The 22,908-nt window shown below is 35.7% G+C and overlaps 1 protein-coding gene across 4 annotated transcripts in view; it reads right to left on the bottom strand.

Moving 5' to 3' along the window:
• LOC134531665 (intraflagellar transport protein 88 homolog) overlaps positions 1-22,908 on the bottom strand; it is a 150,706-nt gene that overhangs the window by 51,572 nt on the left and 76,226 nt on the right. For all 4 annotated transcript variants that reach the window (XM_063367446.1, XM_063367445.1, XM_063367447.1 and 1 more), the window contains exons 5-8: positions 21,698-21,893; positions 19,170-19,387; positions 6,071-6,180; positions 3,726-3,847 (exon numbers count right to left, since the gene is read on the bottom strand). In XM_063367446.1, the coding sequence (XP_063223516.1) occupies positions 3,726-3,847; positions 6,071-6,180; positions 19,170-19,387; positions 21,698-21,893 (646 nt within the window). The remainder of the gene's footprint in view (positions 1-3,725; positions 3,848-6,070; positions 6,181-19,169; positions 19,388-21,697; positions 21,894-22,908) is intronic.

Genomic DNA, 22,908 nt, shown 5'->3' with positions numbered 1-22,908 from the left:
TTATTTAATTTAATTTACATATCTTTCTTTGATACATCATATTATAAATACTTACGTAATAGTAGCCTAATTTTATTTTTCACTGCTAGTATTTTTGAGCCGTATTAAATTAATTTATAACTTTTGTGAATATTCGTAATACTGTTCGAATCCATGTACGTACAACGATTCCGGGTTCGGGTAATTGTGGAATCGAACCGTACCCAAAAATATCAGGTACTCGCACATCCCTACCTATTTTTAATGTATCTCGAACATTACATTTTGTAAAGAAAATTTTGGTTTTGAATTTTGGAAATACATTTTGTTGTGCTATTTCAAAATCTTATAATAATCAATTCTTACTTTTAAGAAAATGTAACTGAAAGACACCATCTTGTTCCAACAGTTTTTGTCCTAAAATTTTTCTATATCATTTAATATTTAAAATTTTGATTCTAGTGACCACAATCGATAATTAATGGAATGTCTTGTTTTTAATAGTAACCATATATGCTACAGATAATTTCTCCTGTAAAATAACAATCTGTGTTTTGAATTTATATATTTTTCTTTAAATGTATACAACTGCAAAAAAATGTCAAAATACACTATTTTATGGTCTTAAAAAAATCAACAAAAAGTAAAATTGAAAAAATATTATAATTAATATAACTATTGAACACATTAAAAATAAAAATTTTATTGTTAACAAGCCAGGTAATATCAAGCTGGAAAAAAATGGGCAAAATTTGCTCTGTACTGCTACCTAAGCATGAGACATATTATATCTATTATCTTCTTATAAAGAGTTTACTTGTAAAAATGATGGCCAACAAAAAGAGTTTTCTTTAAGTTGTTTACTATTATACATCTGAGAAACAAACACTTTTCTGTATTCACCAGTTACTTTAAGGATGGAAGCAGTTTCTTTGAGATTTGCTGAGAAACAAATACTCTTAAGTATTTATAAATTAAAAGTTTCTCAAACGACTAAACAATTGTTTCATACACTGAACCTTTACAAGATGTTGCTAGCAGTTGTTTCAGTGGTATACAATTAATATGGATATTAGCAGCACCAATTAACAGACTAAATATAATAGGTTGTTCTTTGCCTGTGATCAAGTAGGAAAAAAGATATATACTGTACCTATACAAGCAAATTTTTATTTGCTAAGGTTTTGTCTCTTAAATGGAAACCAGACTAAAAACCTTATTTTAAAATGGATAAGTAAAAGGAAATTAAAAATGAGTTGACGGCTGTAATTTTCACTTAATGTAATGTTTGTACAAAACGTTCAAAAAAGAGTATTTAGGTTAGCCTATAACTAAAAACATTCAAATTTCAAAACTATTTTGGAAATGAGACTGGAAAACACTACATTGCTGGTGATGAGCATGAAGAGCAACATACAACAAGTAACGTAGTGGACAGATGGATAAGAAGATCAACAAAATTATATAAAAATAAATTTTTGAAATTTATCTTTAAGAAAGGAACTTAAAAGAAGACAAAACTCTTTTTGGAAGTGGTCAGGAACTTACTACAAGTATTATCAAAGCAGTGCAAACAGTACGTTTCTCTTCAATAAAAGAGTGAGCAGCAGTGTATAAATCTTTGAAAGCAGAAGAAATTTAACTTAACTTCACTTTAGCTCTAAACCAAAAATTTAAAAGCAATATAGGAATACTGGTGCTTAAAGCATGATTTATATTATTTTTGTTAACTTATAGGTTAAAATATGTTATTACACTGGTTTTTGAGCACAAACATTTTACTTTACATATTGTGTATTTTCTGCTCTTTTGGTCAAGCATATATGTCTCATGAATGCAGCCTCTTCCTGATATATTGTCAAATAGAAGCTTGTCACACCCCATCCACATGAGAGGTCAGAATGAAAGTGAAAAATACAATAAACTCACTGTCCCAATTATAATTGTGTTTCTATTCACAATTACAACACTGTGACACATACTCAAAATCTTTATTTATTACACGGAGCATATGACTATGTATTTCAAAGCAGTTGTATGGCTGCTCTCACAGACCAGACAGAGTGAAATAAATCCTTTAAAGCTGGTTTGAACCAGAAAAACAAACACAATATATAAAACTTCCGACCATTAAGGCATTACACCAAAGGTCGCATAACACCAACGTGCAAAAACGTCAGGTTTAGGTGAGAACAAGAAAAGGAGAAGAAACAGAACAACCAAATGTAAAAGCAAGTAAGGAACTGTCGCTGATGGTGACTGAATAAACTATACTAAATGATGACTTGACAAAGTGACAAATAAATAAAGAAATTACCACTACATTCAAAACAAATTGAAATAAATCTACACAACATTGCCACTTGTCCCTAACAAGTAACGGAGCCAGATAGAAAGCAGGCTATAACACACAACTAGGCCTAAGTGAACATTCCAAATTTCAAATATTGAAACAAATTATTTATTATTTGAATTCAATTAAATTTCAAATTCTTACAATTCGAAATTACAGATATTCAATAGTATATGAAATGTAGCAAAGTTGCTACATATCAACTTGTATAACTTTAGTCATTGGGGTTAAGGGTCATTGTCATTATATAATATAAATGCTTAGGTTCATATGGTTATAAAATCTGAAAACTAGGCTTTTTTTGGGGCCTTAAAAATAACCAAAATATAAAAATTTTGCCACAATTGTAAAAACATTCATAAAAATTCTAAAACATAATTCTTTTAGCCTATAGTTATGATTTTTTATTTGTAATCATTAATGTGAAAAATATATTGTAGTTTCATATAACTATGTAAACATACTTGCTAAATATGACTTCTAAGCTAAAAACCTGTATTAAAAAATTATTTAAAAATAATTCCCCATTCTTGCTATTTGCATTTGATATTCGTATTCAAGAGTATTTATATTTTTGTGTGAAATTCAATTCAAACTTAAGAACTGATATTCACACAGGCATACATGCAACCTAAAACAAACTATCGTGAAGCAATCACATTAAGTCAGCAATCCTCCACAGCGATGCAGACGAATGAAAGCCCTAACTCCTCTATCTCCACACAGCTAGCCTCGCTCAGATGTTCCACACACACAAACTGCGTGCAGTGACCAAAAAACCACACATTTCCAGGTTTTCCCTGGCAATTTCTGATGTTGCACTGATCACCAAAAAATGAAGCCACTGTGAAACAGTGAAAATTTGAAAATTTTACACACCATTCTTTATGTATGTCTCGTGTAGATTGTATTAGAATAATTCATTCAATTTTCCAAAAAAAATTTTATCAATTAGAGTGAGCCTTAGATGTTTAGAATTTGTCTACCATTACTGTACAAGGTTTAGAGAATTGGAACTGAATCAAATTTCTAAAATAAACAAACCAGAAATTCTATTTCTACAGCTTCATTAAAAATCACTATGAAAAAAAAAATACCATAGATTTTTTGCTTTATTTATGAGGAAATACCATGCAAATTTACACAATAAATGCTGACTCATTCTGCACATAAATTGCTTTAAACTTAAAGACTTGAACTGTCCAATACACAATCTAAACACAAAAAATTATTTCTAAATTTGAAACTTACATTTTTATCTTAATACTTCATTTAGCAAACATTACAGAAACGTTTTAATTGTTTTCAGCTGTAAATGGTCAGATAAATATTAAAAGAAAACAGATAATTATTCTATAATCCACATGACAAATTTTAAACGGTGCACACTTACAGATGTGGCAGTGTACTTCTCCTCATCATCAATGTTTAGAGGTACTTCCAGCAGCAACTGGAACCCTCGTTTCATCTTGTCTTTGTCGTTGAGCGCATAGTAGCAGAGGATAGCATGAAGACCTGAAAGCCACACACTGTGCAATGATCAATACTGGCCAGCACGCCTCTGACATGACCTCAGCTTTTCTCACGGTCACTCAGCTATGGTCAAAACAATCCAACACAGGGTTGCTTTCACGTAGATCGCCAAAATAAATCCTATATTGCAATTTTAAATAATATATCATTTACACTGTGACGTTAATCACACTCAATCTAAATATTAATATTGTACTAGTAACTAAATTTTATATTAAACCCTTTTTCTTTGTTAATGCTGATTACCTAATATAATATTATATACATGGGAATTTCAGAAAATTCAAGTTGAATCCAAGACTAATTATCTTAGACATAGACATCAGGAATATTTTAAAACTTTCAAGATTTTTTAGAGGTTTTCAAAAGCAGATTATAATAAAGAAAAAGGATTTGACATGGTTTTTTGTTCAAGAAACAACCTGAGAATTCTTACAAATAGGCTAAACACATTTCACCAGGAAGAGAACCAGTCTGGTAATTAAAATAAGAACCGTCAACACATTGATAATGCTTAATTACGTGTATGTAAAAAAAGAACACAACACTGGTTTTAAAGGCAGGAAGGCTTGTTTGTAACATAATATGTACGTCAATTTTTTTTCTGGTAGACTGACTGACCAAAAAATGTCACCTCACATGGTAAAGAGGCAAAAATAAGTTGGCACCTTTCACACAAGCAAGCATGCATTTTGGAGAAAAACTAATTATGTATTTACAACACACTGTTCAAGATACAGTGCAACATTTTCGATAGGTGCTGCAAGGAATAATCAGACTTGACAGCAGAATATTTGATTTAACAAACCAAACAAACATGGTGTCATGTAGTAGCAGAAATCATTTATCAATAATTATTTTGCTAACTTTATAAACATATTCAGCTGTCAAAGTCTGAATGTTGCCTGCAGCACCCATTCAAAAAGCTCACTTTTCCTTGAATGAAGTACATCTTCTATTTTCCTATTCTTTAGTTACACAAAAACATAAAACCCACAAATGTTTTATACTAAATTTGAGTGATATTCTTGCTTTAGTCTCTCCTATTTTCTTTATTACTTACAGAAGAAGTCTTATATTTCTGTGACCAAGACATCACAAACAGATAAAATTGATCGTGACCCACTGTTTATTCCATAAAAAGACAAACGTTCCTCCCAATCATAGACACTGATATTTTTTCACATTCTCCCCAAACCTTGTACCTATTCTGAGGAGGATAGAGTGCTATTAGCAAAGGAAGTCCTTGCACTACCACCATTTTGGTCTTTTAGTTATGTTTGTTAAAATAAAGTTGAAACTGCAATAGATATCAATGTATATAAAATTAAGAGTCTACAAAACATATATGTAACTGTTAATGTTTTTTTAATTCATTTAAACTGTAAATACATACAACAAGAGATAGCCCAAGATTCTTCGTACTAAATTTTAAGACTGTTTGAATTTATTTTGACTTTGAATGGAGTTAAAAAAAAATGGTGTTAGATGTCCAAGAAAGTTGTGCCAGTTAGCAAAACATTGACATATGCAAAAAATATATTTATTTTATTGAACTGTATTATTTCACTAATGATTGCAATATTGACAGGCACTATTATTAAATAATTATTGGTGTGAACAGGTTAGCTGCCACGTGACTCTTAGAACTGTGTGTTGGCTATCTGTGTCGGACAGTCAGTGCATTATTATTACATGAGATAATTATGGTTTAAATCTCATAAACGCAATTGTGCATTTTGCATGGAGGTATTTTTCCTCCAGAAAAAGTTACGAAATGCCTCTGGAGCATTGTACCCAAGCTGACAGCCAGGTCTGAAATGACATGCCCTTTTAACATTGGAGTCATTGCATGCAGGGGTGATATGGCGAAGGATTGGTGGGATCAGATGTAAACAGTTGGGTTCTGATGATGGCGATTGACCAGGCTTCTGAAGATCTAAATTGGATCAAGATGAATAATAATACAACTGATGAAGTCCGTTACTTGTTAAGTATCATCGCCTTAGGCAGGCCCTTCTAAGAAACTGCTGTTCTATAAATCTAATCATCATGATAGTGGTTTTTATAGTCTTACTTCTTTCCAGTTAAATTTTTAAAATAAGAAGATTATGTTTCTAATGTGCATAGTTAATTCAAAGCATTATCAATAATGTTATGGAAATGAAAGATTTGACAGAGACTGTAAAAAAATGACTGACTGACCACTCTTGAAGTCTGGTTTCTCTTGTATGATGTACTCAAAACTTGAGCAGGCCTCGCTGAATTGCCCCATCTTCACAAAAAGGACCCCGATATTATGCATTATCTTCACCCTGTGGACAAACAAAAAAAAAAGTTTTACTATTGCATTATCAATAAGAGAGAGATAGCTAGTTTTTAACTGTAGTTCATTTTCAGTAATTCACTAATTTTTGGGAATGCATTACACAGTGTCTTTATTCAAATGAAAGAAATTTTGATACATGTACCTCACCTGTTAATGATGCATCACCTGGAAAATTCTACATTTATTTATATTAGAGTTGTACAGCTCTTTCGAAAACTAATTACAGGCAGAAATGAAGTATGAACAGACTAAATTTCCTTGTAAATGCACCTGTTATCAGTGGACCCTGGAATTCAGAATTTTAAACTAACCGAAGAAATTCTTTTAGGAGTACATGACAGAACAGCCTCTGTTCCAAGATTCACAAAAGGGTTTAGGACCATAGTAAAAACTGTTACACCAAGAGGTTCGGAATGAACCTGGTGGCTAATGGGTAAAAGTTTGAATATCAGTTACAAAGTATTGTTAAAAAAACACCCACAAGAACCAACAAATATAGTAAGCCTAAAAACAAATCACTTGCCTCTTGTCAAGGTAATCTAAGAGAAATATTTAGCTGATGTACCTACACTTATATCTTCCTTCAAGTGTAGTTGCCAAGAGAGTTTCCACTGCAATCTGCATTTGCTCCAGCAGAGAGTATCATTTCATTTATCATTCAAGGACAGGTACTACACATGTCACCTCAGAAACCAGTGCCTCCAGTGCCAGTCACACCACCTTTTTTTTTTTTTCATCCACCAAGGAGCTTGCAGCAGTTCGCAGTTGTGGTGGTATAGTTTTGAGTTGCTTGTCAGCCAGATGTCAGATTTTTTTTTTGGCTACTAAAAATACACTGTTCACAATACATTAGCTTTTTCTTAAAATCTGATGCTACCAGCATAACACAGTCATGTAAGTCATTATTTTTATGTACCAGTAAATGAACCTGAACAGTTGGCTACAAAACCGAAAATAGTAAGTGTCTTATTAACTTCGAAAGCCATTTAAACAGATGCAATGTAAACATTTAGAACAGTTTAGATTTGAGAATGATTTCGTTTAGTATCAAGCAAAAGAGCAAGGTTGCTCAAATTTTTTACAGTTTAATAAAGAAGGTAGCTATGCCACAGAACAAGTCTAGCCTGACCGAACAGTGTATTGGATTGTTACATATGCCCGGCATATGTACATTTATGACGCCAGCGCGGTGCCTAAACGCGCGCTGAATGCAACATGTTCAACACCAGTTGTCGCGTGCTGCGCGGAAAGCATCGGAGCTGTTCAGAAATGCCCGACGAACTTCGTTGGGCGGGCTTTGTACCGGATATCGGGTGTACGGCATGTTCCGGTCATGTAGGCCCAGAACAACCTCCGATGTTTTTTTACCTCGAGTTCCAGAGTATATAAGGCCCTGGGAGAGAGACAGCTGAAAGAGATAGCTCCGAGACGACAACCGAGGCGGGGAGCTGCTGCCCGCGAATGCTAACCCATCAGAAATCTCGCCTGCCTGCCGTCACGCTGCCCGAGCAACTTCGAACCACTTCTACGTAAAACTGTTTGCCCAGCTAAGAGCAACAGCGTTAAGACAGCGATACCAGTTGGATCAATACTTATAAATTCAGAAGTGGGGCTAGCGTTGACGGTGGCATGGTTTGGAGATGACTGTGTTTGAGCTTAAAACCACCCAGAAGAGACCTTTTCTTTGATTTGACAAATAACAGTAACTCCCGGATTCAACAGTCAGAACTACGTGTTTTTCAGTTATAAATAAACTAACAAGTAAATGGAGATACAAGAAGAATTTTGAACATTGAGGACTTTAAACATTGATCAACTTAGCAGTCACTCCGTCACTTAGTTTAGTGACGTTTAATAATTATGTTCCTAAGAATTAATGTCATACTTAAGAGCGTTAACGTAAATGATAAGATTTTTAGATTTGTGTGTTTGAAAATCATAAAACTTTTTACTATTCGTTTTTGAAGGAACTGCAGATATCCTTATTCTTGTAATATATTTCGTTAACGTGTACCAATGTCCTGCCTTCAGCATTAAAGTATGGTTTATTGTCGCTTCATGTATTTTGTTGTAAATTCACGTAATTTGAATTGACAGTGTAACCCGACGCATTGCCGCAGGCGTTATGTACTAGTTGAGTAGCCCCAAGCGCAGTGTTTTGTTAAGGGCAAGCTTCAAGGTCGCGGTTGTGAATCACGGTCACCAGATAGTGCTGGGTTGGAGCTGAGAGCGAGAGATCGCAGACAGAGATAAGACCGTGGAAGCGAGTGGGCTGAAGGGTGGAAGGGGGGCGCCGGCGGGATCACGTGTTCATCCGGTGTTGCCAGCTCTGTGTCCCATTGAGAAGAACAGCCGCGTGCCTAGCTAGGGGCGGACGGTTAGGCGAGGCACACCCACCCAGCAGAGTTTCAGCACTAGAAGCCCGGGACAGCCGGAATCTTCATTGGGCATCATAAAGAGCAGGATTTTTTTGGAGATGAATTCTGATAATACGACATTGATAACGTTTTTTAAAATTATAATCCTACAACCAATGGTCAGTTAAACTGAAATCTATTGCATGTCACTTTCAAGGATGACGTGCACTTACACGTCCCATAACATAAGCCCCGTCACTCTGGCGGGTTTTCCTACACACACATTTCATTTTATAAACAAACCTATTTTTTTAATTTAAAATATTTTAACTTATCCACATAATGTATGCGAATATTAAACTTGTGACCAAAGGTTTGAATGGGTGGGTGGCAAAACATATATATATATATATATATATATATATTCGAGTTATAGGGCAGGACTATTTTCATAATATCAAACAATTTGTCATTTATTAAAAAATTTAACAGTAGTCGAGATGCGTTTCTTGAAATATATTTATTTATTTCAAGACACAAATATTTCGTAGAAATAAAAAACGATGTTCATACATAGCCTACATATACTTGCTACACATTGGCAATGTAACGAAATGTAAAAAATGAGGACCTAATACAAGTATGTATTAAAACTTAAGTTTATAAAAGAATTGCCAAGTACTTAGTACAATAGGTAAATCAAGTACTCCGTATCGTTCATGGATATGTGTTCTTAGCTTGCAAACATGTAAACTGAAGTAATCTGTTAATTACTAGTATAAAAATAATTTATTATAATTAAATGTAGTATTCCTTACACAGAAAAAAAATGTTTTTGGACATTTACACAAAATTCCTTTAGAAATCGATTGCCAAGAAATATTTCGTAATATTACAAGAGAAAATATAGTAAATTTCTACAAAACATTGTTATGGTTATTTTTGAAATTATGATTTGCGTTTTTCGAAACAAAGCTGGATATTTACTGTCGCGCTTACGAATATTGCAATATAATATTATATTTCGACTTTTTTGTACAAGAGTACATTTTTTTAACCCTTGGAAAATGTAATAATATTTAGCAATTGGACTTCATAATTGTTTATTGTGCTTTTGTGTGTGCGCATTTAGTCGTGGAAAGCTATACAGGGAAAAGTTTATAAATAACTTTAACTAATTCAGGTACTGGGACAACCCAAAGAATAAATGCCCGGGCAATAATACAATCCCACATTTGCAGCGATTTGCTTTCGTGAAAATGTACAGATTTACAAATATCTGGAATTTTGTGTGCATGAATATTTCAGTTTGATTGAAAAAAAATTACAGAGTACTGTCTAAGCTTTCCAGTATAAGAATCAATAGTGTTTCAGTCATATATTGGCTGTAACCACGGTAAAGTTAGGCTTGACGAGCTGTCAACAACTTTGCAGATGCAGCGTTCCTAACGAACTATATATGTGAACATGGAAATTTTTATAGTTTGTCTTTTATGATCTACAGGCCAGTGCGGACAAGACCTACAAGCAAATGCAGACTGACAAATGACCAGATTAGACAAAACAAGGTTGGTTACCAAATCTGTTAGACCTTTTACCTGAAACAGGGACGGAAAAGTAAAAAGAGGCGAAAGAAGTATAGGAATGTATGTATGTCCGGGCACAGGCGCCAGGCGCTGGTGCCGGTGCCAGGTCACTGACCGACCGACCTCTGACGTCACGGCGGCCATCTTGGACTCAAAAGTTCCTCAAAATGACTCAACATTCCTCAAAAATGACTCAAAATTTCTAAAAAAAATTCCCGTTTTTCTGGGAAAAAATTCCCGTCTTGAGGGAAAATTTACCGTTTTTAGACCTTAAAAATACCAGTGGCTAGAAATATCAATATTGAGGCTTAAGCATCCATGTCTACAGCTTCCGGTAAGCCTCTGACGTCATCATTGAATATGTCATCATGTAATATGACGTCACCGTTGCAATTTACGTTATGGCAGCCATCTTGAAAATCATTATTTATTATCCGATTTTAATGAAAAAAATTAATTTTTTATAAATATAGCTTTTTTATTAATTTTTTAATTTTTTCAATAAAATAGGATAATAAATAATGATTTTCAAGATGGCTGCTGTAACGGGAATTGCAACTGTGACGTCATATTACATGATGACATATTAAATTATGACGTCAGAGGCTTATCGGAAGCTGTAGACATGGATGCTTAAGCCTCAATATGGATATTTCTAGCCGCCCGTATTTTTAAGATCTAAAAACGGTAATTTTTCCCTCAAGACGGGAATTTTTCCCTGGAAAACGGGAAATTTTGAGTCATTTTGAGTCATTTTTGAGAAATTTTAAGGAATTTTTGAGTCCAAGATGGCCGCCGTGAATTCAGAGGTCGGTCGATCATTGACCCGGCACCGGCACCAGCGCCTGGCGCCTGTGCCCGGACATACATTCCTATACTCCTGGCGAATCGAATCACAGCCAGTATTATCAGTCTGGATAGGCCTATAAATAGAGATAGGTAAATTTCGCGCATTCATTTTGTCGCAAGCTAGTATGAAAACATTTATACTGCTCCACTGAGTTCATTTTTGGGCGATAGTTATTGGCTACCCCTCTGCGATGCCTAACTAGGAGGAAAAAAAAGTAATCAGGTAGTGCAGATCAACTAGAATAAGAAATCAGCCAAAGGAAAAGCAAACATGGGTTGAGCACATGTAAGACATTTAATTCTATCCTGATTCCAGATTAATTCACGAAATTTCCGAGTCCCTACATAGAAGTAACGTGAAATCAGTACGTGTGTACGAAGGTTCGTATTCACTTTGTCATTTTCTCAATTTTCTAGAAGTGGCCATCCAAACCTCATTAAAAAAATATATATTTCCTTCTAGTTTCCCATTACCAAGCAAATAATGGTCAATCAGCATTTATTAATACACAAAGAGATTTTCAGTAGAGTAAAATTGTGCTTAATGCATGAAAAATAATTTTATATATATATATATATATATATATATATATATACACACACACATGTATATATACATATATATGCGTGTGTGTTTGTATGTGTCATTGAAATATAACTTTACTTTGAAAACGAAGTTTTTTTGCGAAACTGAGATCTCTCCAAGATAAAGAAGTTTGTTATTATAAGTTAGTAAGAACTACACATTAACGTATTTATATGTTTTTATCATTAATTTCAGTTAAGTGTAAGGCATTCTTAGCTGAAACCGATTTACGTTTTTAATATTCAATTACTGCAAGAAAAAAAACCTCATAATAATAAAACATTAATGAAACCTGCCAGAATTCGAATAATTTTCATCCACATATAACTTCACAGTTAAAGTATTACATACTAATTAAAGTTGTTTGCGTTGATTTTTAAAAATTATTTTCAGGCAATTAATATCAGCTGAGAGTGTATCAAAATAATTACAAAAAATGTTTTATGTATTTTTGAAACATAAATACGGTTCCATACGTTTCAAAGCTGTAAATTTTACAAATATTTTTCTTTATTGATCAGTAAATGCAGCGATATGAGTTAATCTTTATGAAGGATCTTATCAGAGGATTTGGCTATGACAATGCTCAAAAAATTGGTATTGTGAAAAATGTGTCTAAATCAGAATTAACACAATATTAGATTAACTTTTCTTTAAAAAATGTATGTACCCTCTGCCATAATGTTTAATGCTAATGATTGTACAACTAATGGTAACCGTGTATTAATTATTACATTTACCGGTACTACAAATAGTTATTACGTAGAATGACCACTTCTTAAGTTGTTGCGAAATGTGAACCACAGTTAATGAAAATACATTAGGTTTGAAAATCATGTTTTATATTTCATATTTTACAAAGAATTCAAAATAATAGTGACATTAACTCATTCAGTATAATATATCATACAAAATAGAAAAATGAGAAGAAAAACAATAGGCTATAACTGATAGTAGAAACACAGTTTATATCAGCATAGAGACCAAAAGACACTATATTACTACAACATACAAAACAAATAAATAACTATAATCAAAATAAACAACTATAATCAGTGCTTAGGAATTCATTGTAAACAATATTTTAAAAGGTATGTCTCCACAGAATTAAAATATAAACTTCAGATAAAATTATAACCTTATAAAAACTCATGTACAGTTACTTCCTAATAATTTTTTTCTTTTGTTTAACTTAATGTTTTCGATGTTAGAACAAATTTGAACACAACATAACATTTTATGGCAATCGTCTAGAGTTTTAAAGAACAAAAATATCTTACTTCAATTATATTTACATTCATTTATCCCTTGCTTTTTCCGGGTCAGTTTTTGACGTCTTGATTGCTGTTTCTCTGCCAAGCTTCTCTCAGCTTCCAAAATGTAGTCTGGTTCTCTAATGGCTCTGTATATGCTTTGATTTGGCACCACTATCTCAGGCAGAAAACACCTACGATAAAATTGGTCAGTTTCGGCAACATTTCTGTTTCCCGCATGAGCTCATCTCTTTCTACTCTTTCTACTTGTAAATTCTGACGAACAACAGACATTACCATGAAGTAACAGTATTCGCGCTATGTATGTTTAAAGTCCCTTGCAGCTCATAAAAATAAAGGTGTGAATGTTTAAGAATTAAACTTCCGTTTCATTCACACGTGGAAAAAAACTTTCATTTCTTATTGCAGTTTCTTGTAGCCCTTGGTCAAGTCCGTCAGGGCTAGCACTGACATATCCGTTTTAGAGATCCAAAAATAAACCACACTTCTGTACAACTAATCCGGTTTGTGCTTGAAACCTCTGAATGACAATATGCTCATTGCGACCACCGTACTCCATTGCCAGTGTCGAAAACGTGGGCGTGTAAAGTAGGTAACTGTTTAACATGATTTGAACAGGACATAGATTCTTTCCGGCGACAAACAACGCCGAAATTGCTGACTTTTAACCGCACACGTCTCATTTTATGCCATAGCTCACAATCAGCTAGCATTTTTGTTCGTTTCACGATATTAGTTCTTTCTCCAAAAGTGACTTGCAGTGATTCGATGTAATCAACATTAATTACATAAGTTGTTTTGTCACAGAAATAATACTCCTAAATATACTAACTTGTGCACCTGTTAGATGTCAGACATGCAATTATAACATGACAATAATATACATTTATAATACTATTCATTACTATTAAATAAAAATAAACGTTAATTATATAACGTTTTTCAGTCACATTATAGTAAATATAAGACGTGTGTATAATCACAATGGCAGTCCATCGGTGAGTGGGCAAAGGCGTCACCGAAACTCAGAAATTCTAATTTATTACTACTTTCAACGTAAATTGATTTTTAAATTAAATTAAAATTTTTAACAAATTGTTTGTTTTACATAGACGTATAAAATAATTTATTCATGGTAAAATTTAAAAATGAAATAACATAAATCATATTTTACAGAAATATTTCGGGATTGTTTTCTCAGTTTCTGTTTTGTAATCTATTGTCGCTGAAAATAAGTGCCAGCACGTAAAATTGACAGTAAAGATTACAAAAAATCATAGACAAAATTGCATCCTAATAAAAATGGTATTTATAGCTGCATATAAAAATCAAAATTGCCCCGCATGCATCCACAATTTTACGGCTAACATTGTCACGAGAACAAATGTGTAATGTATCATTAATAAATGTTCAAACTATAGGCTTATTTTTACGCATAAAAAGAAACATTAAATTCGTTTGAAATGTTTTTAGAGCAAATATATTTATCAACTCTTACAAATGTTAAAAATTAATTTCCAGGATTCATTTTTTCAATATTATTTTAAAAGTTTTACAGTAGGTCACATATTAATTTCTCATATCCGTGTATGTATAATATATATAACACATGTACATACTTTTTATTTTTAGCAGTACGTGCCAGAAGCATTTTTTTTTTGTGGATTTCTTTCGCTTTGATAATTGTGGCCGTTTCTTGAGACATTTTGTGCTGCCGATAATCGCACACTGCGTACCAAGACTTGATAAATTTCGTTGAATAAGTCACACGTAGTCGAGCGTAACACTAATTCTAAAAAAGAGAGAATGAGTGACCTCGGTGAGACGCTGGCGCCAAACACCTTTCCCCATCCCTTCCCCTCATGCAAGGTAGCCGAGGGCGCAACTAACCACGGGCCTGAACGCCATAAAATAAATTTATTACAAAAAATTCTAATTGACAGAATGTGAGTGTCGCTATATTTTTTTTATCTACTCAGGTCTACCAATAATATCAAAGTTTGAAGCAAACCTTCATAATGTAATAATTTGTGCGTCTTCAGAAACATTTGCATTTTCAGGAGAAGCCTAAACCTAAAGATAGCAAAAGCTATTCTATGTTAATTTTTAAACTAGTTATTAAAATAAAATTTTATCAAGTATGTGTAGATATTCAGATAGGAATTTTAGATCTGTGTCACAATAAATGTGAAGTTAAAAATTTTAATAAACATTTGGTTTAGACAGGATTGTTTCGATGAAGCGTCGGTGTGCATAACAGTGTGACAAAAAATCCTCCTAAATTATATACGAAAAAACGACCACAGAAAAAGCTATTTAAAATAATGAACAAATTTAATTTGTGAAGACGAACTCCGCGAACACAATTTATACTGTTTTTAATAAATGACCATCATGCTATCAGTTTTTGTTTTTATTTTCTGTCCTGTAAAGAGTTAAACACTAACCAGTGAAGTTGTAAATGCAGAACTGTCAGTACCTCGCGCGCAAGGCGTGACAGATGACTAGCCCGTGTTCGTCTCCCTGGCTCACAGTCGCGAGGGGTGGGTGACCTTCCAAGGAGCTGGCAACACGGCAGCCTGTCTCCGCCTCCTCGCGCGTCATCCTCTTCCCCCTGCCGCCCCTCGTCAACAACCACGTGCTGGGCCTCGCGGCCTCAATGTTTCCATTACAAATAATCATCCTGTGACTTTGTTTTTAAAGATAGAGTATCAGCCCCGCTGACTTTTTTAAAGAATTCAACTCAGTCAAGGTTCCAGTACAGCCGTTTAAGCGATTAAATGAATAGCCTGAAAAATATGATACTTTGAATATTATATCACATGATATCACCATCTTGAAATAAAAAATTAAAACTTTTAAAGCTATAGCGCTGTTAAGGTCTTCAAAATCTACAACATGGTTTTTGTTTGACGCCGTTATCACAAAAATTGTGGAAATCGCGCGGGAATTTGTTTTGCATGTAAATGCCTATCCCGCGGCCGGAGTGAATTTGGTTGAAGCCCGGCCTTAAGGCGCTTTCACTTAAGAGGCCACTCCAGTGTTTCAGGGGCACTACGCAACCCGCATTAACTTCATAAGATTCAATGCTATTTTCATTTTGCTTATAACTAATTAACTAATATAGATTTCGAAATGATGATTGCCTGATATGTAAGACAACAATGATCTTATCAAAGCCCCTTTCTTCAAAAACGTGCATAAATTATGGTTCAAACCTAGACAATACACTTATGCATATTAGTAAAGATTAGTATAAAACCATAATTTATGCACGTTTTTGAAGAAAGGGGCTTTGATAAGAGCATCGTTGTTTTACATATCAAGCAAGCATGGTTTCGAAATCTATATTAGTTAATTAGTTATAAGCAAAATGAAAATAGCATTTAATCTTATGAGGTTAACGCGGGTTGCGTAGTGCCCCTGAAACACTGGAGTGGCCTCTTAAGTTAGGTCTGTCCTAATCATTTTTGTATTTTCTGTTCACAGAGACTTTCCAGCTGTGTAACAAGTGAAAGCTCTGGAAACAAATGTAATTTGTTTATATCTCGAAGTTAATATTTGTTTGCGATGAAGGGTATGTGTATTTGAAGAATAAAAAAGTTGATATCTAACACATAGCACACCTCTGTCTACCATATCACCCCTTGTTCCTCTTGCGTTGATGACTGGTCACCCACTGTCTCATGGAGACCCTCAAGAGATGGAAAGAGGAGCCGAAGCTGGAGCTGATGAAATTGCCACCAGACCGCTCGGCAAGAGGTCACTGCATGGTGCTGAGGCAGACCAACCACCGTGCAGACCAGCACAAGCCCAGTCTCCTGATCTACAGGCTGGGGTAGGACGTCTTCGACACCATGAGGCCACGACTTTGCTACTCACTGATCAAATTCATTCTAGTAATTTAGCAAAGACTTTGTCCGACCACATAGTAGCACTGAATACAACTTCACCGATTCATAACACATATATTTATCAGTTATAATATGTCGTATGAGAGGGAGAGACTGTAAAATCACATCTGCATGAATAAATCTGCATTATTTTAAAAACAATGTATCTTTTGGTGTAGCTAAGTACCAACTCAAAGGAACAAGGTGTGTTGGATGCCTTAAATACACTAGCCCGAGGAGGTTCGAGTCTCCTTTCTCCACATGGGTGACGTCACATCCTGGACAGTGGGTCTGAATGCCCTTATCATATACTAGTGGCACTGGTAATTGTTCCGCATCACGTGTTCAAGTTCATCCCTTTATCCTGATGGCATGATCCTGTATAGTTAGTTCTGTGGTACATGATGCTTGCTGTCTTAATTAAGTTTGTAGAAAGATGCTGGACATAAAAATATTACAACGGAAACATTTTATTTGAACCTTGTGGAATTTTATTTTTGTATAATTCATTGTTACATCACAAGTTTTTGTGTGTCCAGGATCTTTCGATACACTAAATTAAAACAGCAAAATCATGTACCACAGAATCAATGTATACAGGATCATACCATCGAGATCAAAGGGGTTAACTTGGATACGTGATATCAAACTTTTACCATGCCACCCACGCAAAAACTAACAGATGATGCTTATCACCGCTAATAGCAATAAGAACAGCAATCTTTTAAAATGAAAGGGCATATTATTAGGTAAAAATGAGGTAGTAGTTTTTGTATAATTATTACTGATGTACATTATCTTACTTAAATTTTTAAATATGAAACTGGTTCAACTTTTGTCTCTAAATCAGTCCATTTCTGCTGCTGATGCATTGAGAGTGGAGATAGCATGTGTGGCAACGATTTCAAAAATCCTGATGGATATGCTGAATGAATTAACTGCCAACATTGGCAACGATTCAAAAGTACATTAGTCACATCAGGTTCTGGGAGGGCAACCAATCGTTCCATATCAGAAAATGTCCTTGGGTTAAAGGGGCTAAGTCATAGGGACCAGAGCTCATTAGTGCTATTGGCCTGGAGTTAAGCACTGCCTCAATCTGTACCAGTGCTGTGTTACAACTCTTCATAAGATAGCAGCCGGTCACAGACTACACATGCAAGATGACTCTTCAGGGATTTCACTCTTGATTCCCAAATACTCCCAAAGTGGGGTGTACCAGAAGGATTTAAGTGCCATATGATGCCCATTGGAGTGACTGCTTCCTGAACTTCCTTCTGGTGTTGAGCTGAGGACGTAAACTCGTATAGCTCTTTCAGGTGACTCTGAACACCAACAAAGTTTGTTCCACGATCACTGTACATATGGGAACATCTTCCCTGACGAGCAACAAACCATTTATAGCCTCTGTGGAGAGGTTTAATACCAGTTTCAGTTGCAGTGCCTGGTTCTCAAGCCTCATGAACTTTCACTCCCCGGGTCCTAGCCACGACAATGAAAAAGGGGCCAGCATAGTCCACACCAGTGTTTGCAAATGGCTTCACCTGATTGACACGTACTGCAGGAAGGTCACTCATTGGCTGGTCAGCCAGGCGTTGCCAGCCACCAGCTACCTATCAAACCATTATTTGTTGTTATTACCCCAACTGGCCTTATTCCCTACCACAATATAAGGAGAATAAAGTGGCGGGAAACCCTTAAAGCCTAGTTAACCAAGGAGGGGCGACCTGCCACGTAGATCGCGGGACGACACTACCACACGATAGACTGCGATACCCCGACAGAAAGCACCAGCCGCGCCCATACCAGGGCCATCCTGAGGCCCAACCCCACCAGAGAAGCCTCTCCGACAGCAGCTAGCTGAGCCAGCTGCCCTGTGGCAGGCAGCAAAAAGAAGGCCGCCTACCCACCACTCTCTCTCACAGGCCAAGAGTGAACCACGGAGGACCTACTTCCCCGAGTGTATAGCCGCCTCGCATTCAAGAGGGAGTTGGGAGGGAAACATATTATTTTACAAAACAGAAATATTTATATGTACACAGACTTAAATAAACACACTTTCAAATAAGTACACTAACAATACCTACTTTTATTGGACTGTATACTTAATCTCAATTGTTTTATTCTTGTAAATAGAAAATTTTGTAAGTTGTCCACTTTAATTAAATTATCTTTTTACTTGATAAACACAATCAAAACTACATATTATGTGTGTCACATACTTCAGTGTAAAACACTAATGCAGTGGCACAATAACAAGTGCAGAGCTGTTAAAGATATACCTCCTAATCCTCAATACAGTGAGAACTGGCGATCTGCTCCTCAAGAGCTGTGCTATGTAAGTCTGCCTGCTATGGTACAAGGTGGTGATGGGCCCGCACTTTGGCTGTCAAACAAGTCTTCAAGTTCTTACACCAACCAATGCCGTACCTGAGGTACTTGTGTGTGTTGGGCACCTGGTCCAGCGCCATGCGGTACATCTTCACGGCCTTGGGGAACTGGCCGAGCCTGAAGTAGATGTTGCCCATGTTCACCTTGAGGCGGCTGCCGTTGGTGAACATGCGGTTCTTGGTGATCGCCTGGTACGTGTTCAGAGCCTCCGAGTACATGTCGTTGCCTTCGTACTGCATTGCCAGGTTGAACAGCACCTGACAAACAGCACAGCATTTTAGTCAATTCTAGCCTTTTCAAAACTAGTATGTAAATAAATACCATTTTGAAAAAAAATTAAAAATAAATTGAATGTTGATTAACATGTACTATTAATATTTTCTGCTAAGAAATAAAAAAAACTATACAGTATACATAATGATTACTATCTTACAAACTACAATGAATAAACTAAAATTTTTATGTTACACCTATCCCTCACTTAGCACAACTAATTCGTTCCTAAAAATGCTCGTGTTATTCGAAATCAGGTATTCTGAAGCATTAGTTTCCATAAATAGAAAGGCTAATTTTTTTAATGTGTTCCAAAATCGTGTAGGAAAATATACTTTATGTAATATGAATGCGTTGAATAACACTCAACTATAAATATGTCACCATTTATCTTTATATGCCTCCCATCGTACTTTGTATGACAAATATGACACTGCGTAATGGGAGATACATGTTAATGTACTTTATCATCAGTCGGCTGGCTGACTTGCCTGCCTAGGCGTGACCTTTAACTCACATTGCGTACCTTTCCAAACCATCCTTTACTGACAGTGAAACTGATATTACCGTTCGGATAGTTACATTTTAATTTTTCAAAAATTAAAGTGATTATTTGCGTATCACCACCTGGTTCACACCAATCATGTCAGGCCAGTGATTCCTTTTTTCATTGCAACATTCATTTAACAACCTTTTCCACGTGAATCATCTATTTATTTCTGTTCTGGTATCTAATATCAAATATATTCCCGCTAGTACAACCAACAGCATCAGACTTATGTATATAAACTTTTGGTAAGAGTCATTTCGTACGATTATGTACACAGTTAACTTGCTTAAAACGTTAAAACTAAAGTGTGACAAACATAAGCGTGGCCTTCATGACAATCTGTGTGCCATAATACTTATAGTTTTGTCTCAAATACTTGAATACGATGCATTGAGTGATCAAGCACGTACAGTTACCGGCAGCTGAATGGGCAGTCGTTGCTTTTGTTTGAGTGAATTCCCTGCCACTGGCTAGACTGTTTGTGGCCAGGTGACAACGGTATGGCACGGCGGCATAGGCACAGACGTAAAAACATTTGGTCCTTTACACTCCATAGCCGCAAGTTAACTTGCCATAGCTGATGTTTGTACAACAGCCGATAGCATAGACAGACCTGCGCGTGCATCTCTTCTCCCCTTGTTTGGATAACTGTATCCTACGGCACATCTGTTTTATAGATGATGAAACAGACTTCGTGGAGTCATGCTCGACTTCTTTTTTTTTTTGCCTGCCGAGATTTCGTGCTAACTGAAATTGACAGATGTGCTATTCAAGACTGGGGCAGTAAAAATCACATCGCGCTAAATAATCCGCGCAATCTAAAGACGTACTAAGTGAGGGATAGGTGTTCACTATTTTTATGACGTAGAAAAGTGATGTTGATATCCTACTTCAATATGAGGTACTTTGTAATGAGATTTCACTGTACAAGCAACTAAAGAAAGGTGATACAAACTGCAAAACAATGTAAAAGCCATTTGAAAAAAAAATTCACTATATTCCCCATTTTATTTTATTCAAGCTAAACTTCTTTCTTGTGTCATGCTTAATAAAAGTGCAAACACTAAATTCTTAATGCCAAATTGCATTCGGACCTCTGGTCCAATGAACGATGATCACTTCAGAGTGGTAGCTGGGTCACATCCCCGGCCACTCACCTTAAGGACAACCTCTGTTCAATTAGCCCTCTCTGGCAATGTTGTATCAAGTGTCTGCCAGTGAGTGGTAAATGGTCAACTGTTGTCTCCTGGACATTATCTACCTACATGTTAATAAACCTAAGATTTCCCTAGCCTCATGTTCTCTCACCTTTTATTTCATTGACTACATTTTGCTTTTACCCTGCATTTGATTGCAGTGGATACCAGCTTGCCAGTCCAAGTTTAGACTCAAACCTTATCGAGTTGAACTTTATTGTCCACGCTCAACTATTCAGCAACATTTTCCTACGTCTAAGCTGCACTTGATAACCGTCTTTAAGATCTTTAAGACTCCCACAGTCCAGGATGCAGCTACCACCTAAGTTTAACACTGTGTCAACAGTGGGGTTATTTGAGCCAGTAACACTCCACAACACACCACAGGGATAGTGGAGAATTAATCAGGGATAGAATATTGTAAGGAACCATCGGAGCATTTTCCTGGAATCGACCGAGTGTCCTATGGAATGAGATTAATGAGATCCCCACATCGCTCCACGGTGGCTGGCCATGCCAGAGTGCGAGATGGGCAGGGAGACACTCACGGAGAAGGTGAGGTCCAGGTTGTGGGACTCGCTGAGTCCTGCCTGCTCGTGCAGCCGTATGAGGCTGCGCTCCTTCGCGGACGCCTCCTTCGCCAGCTCCAAGGCCGCCTTGCTCTCCCCACGCCCGCCGGCCAGGCACGACTCTTCGATCAGCTCCGTGATCCGTCGCTCCAGCTTCTTTATCCGCTCCTCCGGCCTGCACATTCAAGCCAAGGGTGTGGTTAAATGTCTCTTCCACACCCACGTCATTGGAGATGAAACGGGGGTCAAACCATTACACGAAGCAATGACGGAAAGCATTGGTGTGGAAAGCAAGAGAGCTCAGAGTGGCCACTCTATTAGCAAAACCAAATTCCAGTTTCTTTCCAGACTCTTTTAAGGTGTTTTAAGAAATTTAATAAAATGTTACTACATTAATAAAAATATATGTTACTACAGCAAATCATAAGGGCATTACTTAAATTACTTCTGCAACTACCAGGGTTGAAAACAGTTTACACATTAAAATAATAATTAAAATTCACACCCGTAATTTTGTTAGTTAAGCGCTATAAAAACATATTTCTAGCTTTAAATTCTTCATAGAGAACCTTTTGATCAGAGTTATCTACACATTATGAATTTTGAGTTGTACAAGTACCTCCCTACTTGTCCATCCTATTTTGTTTTAATATTCACAAAAAATCACTTTAATACTGGCTGAAGAACAAATGTATCTAAAACTAATTGTAATGGAAAAACCTTAACAAACAGATATATGAGATTTTCTTATGGCAGCCCTTTAAAATATTATTTACTACGACACTAAATGAAAAAAAGAATTATGGCATCATCCGCTAGTCCACGTTCAACATTATTTTTTTTTTATGTATTCTGCAATAGAGGTCTTTCACATGAAAAATACTGTAATATTTTTAGTTGTGGCTTCTGTTTATTACTAACATCAATGAAAATCTTCAGATTTAAAACTAAAAAAGAAACACGAGAGAAGAAAGAAAAGAAACTGAGCATTGACTTTCTCCCCACCCAGTTAATAACCTGCAAACCATCATATTATACTAAGACATGTCACATTCCTCACATTTGCGGGGGAGGTTCAGCAGTAAACAGCGCTCCAAAATGGTATAAATGACGCAGTTCGTATGGAGAGCAAGCAGATTTTCAACTAACAAAAGGAGGGTCCGAACCGAGGCTCAACAATCTGGCTTAAA

The sequence above is a fragment of the Bacillus rossius genome, chromosome 5 (assembly GCF_032445375.1).
Source record: "Bacillus rossius redtenbacheri isolate Brsri chromosome 5, Brsri_v3, whole genome shotgun sequence".
Classification (NCBI taxonomy): domain Eukaryota; kingdom Metazoa; phylum Arthropoda; class Insecta; order Phasmatodea; family Bacillidae; genus Bacillus; species Bacillus rossius.
The sequence above is the reverse complement of the archived record's forward strand: the minus strand, read 5'-3'. Positions and strand labels throughout refer to the sequence as shown.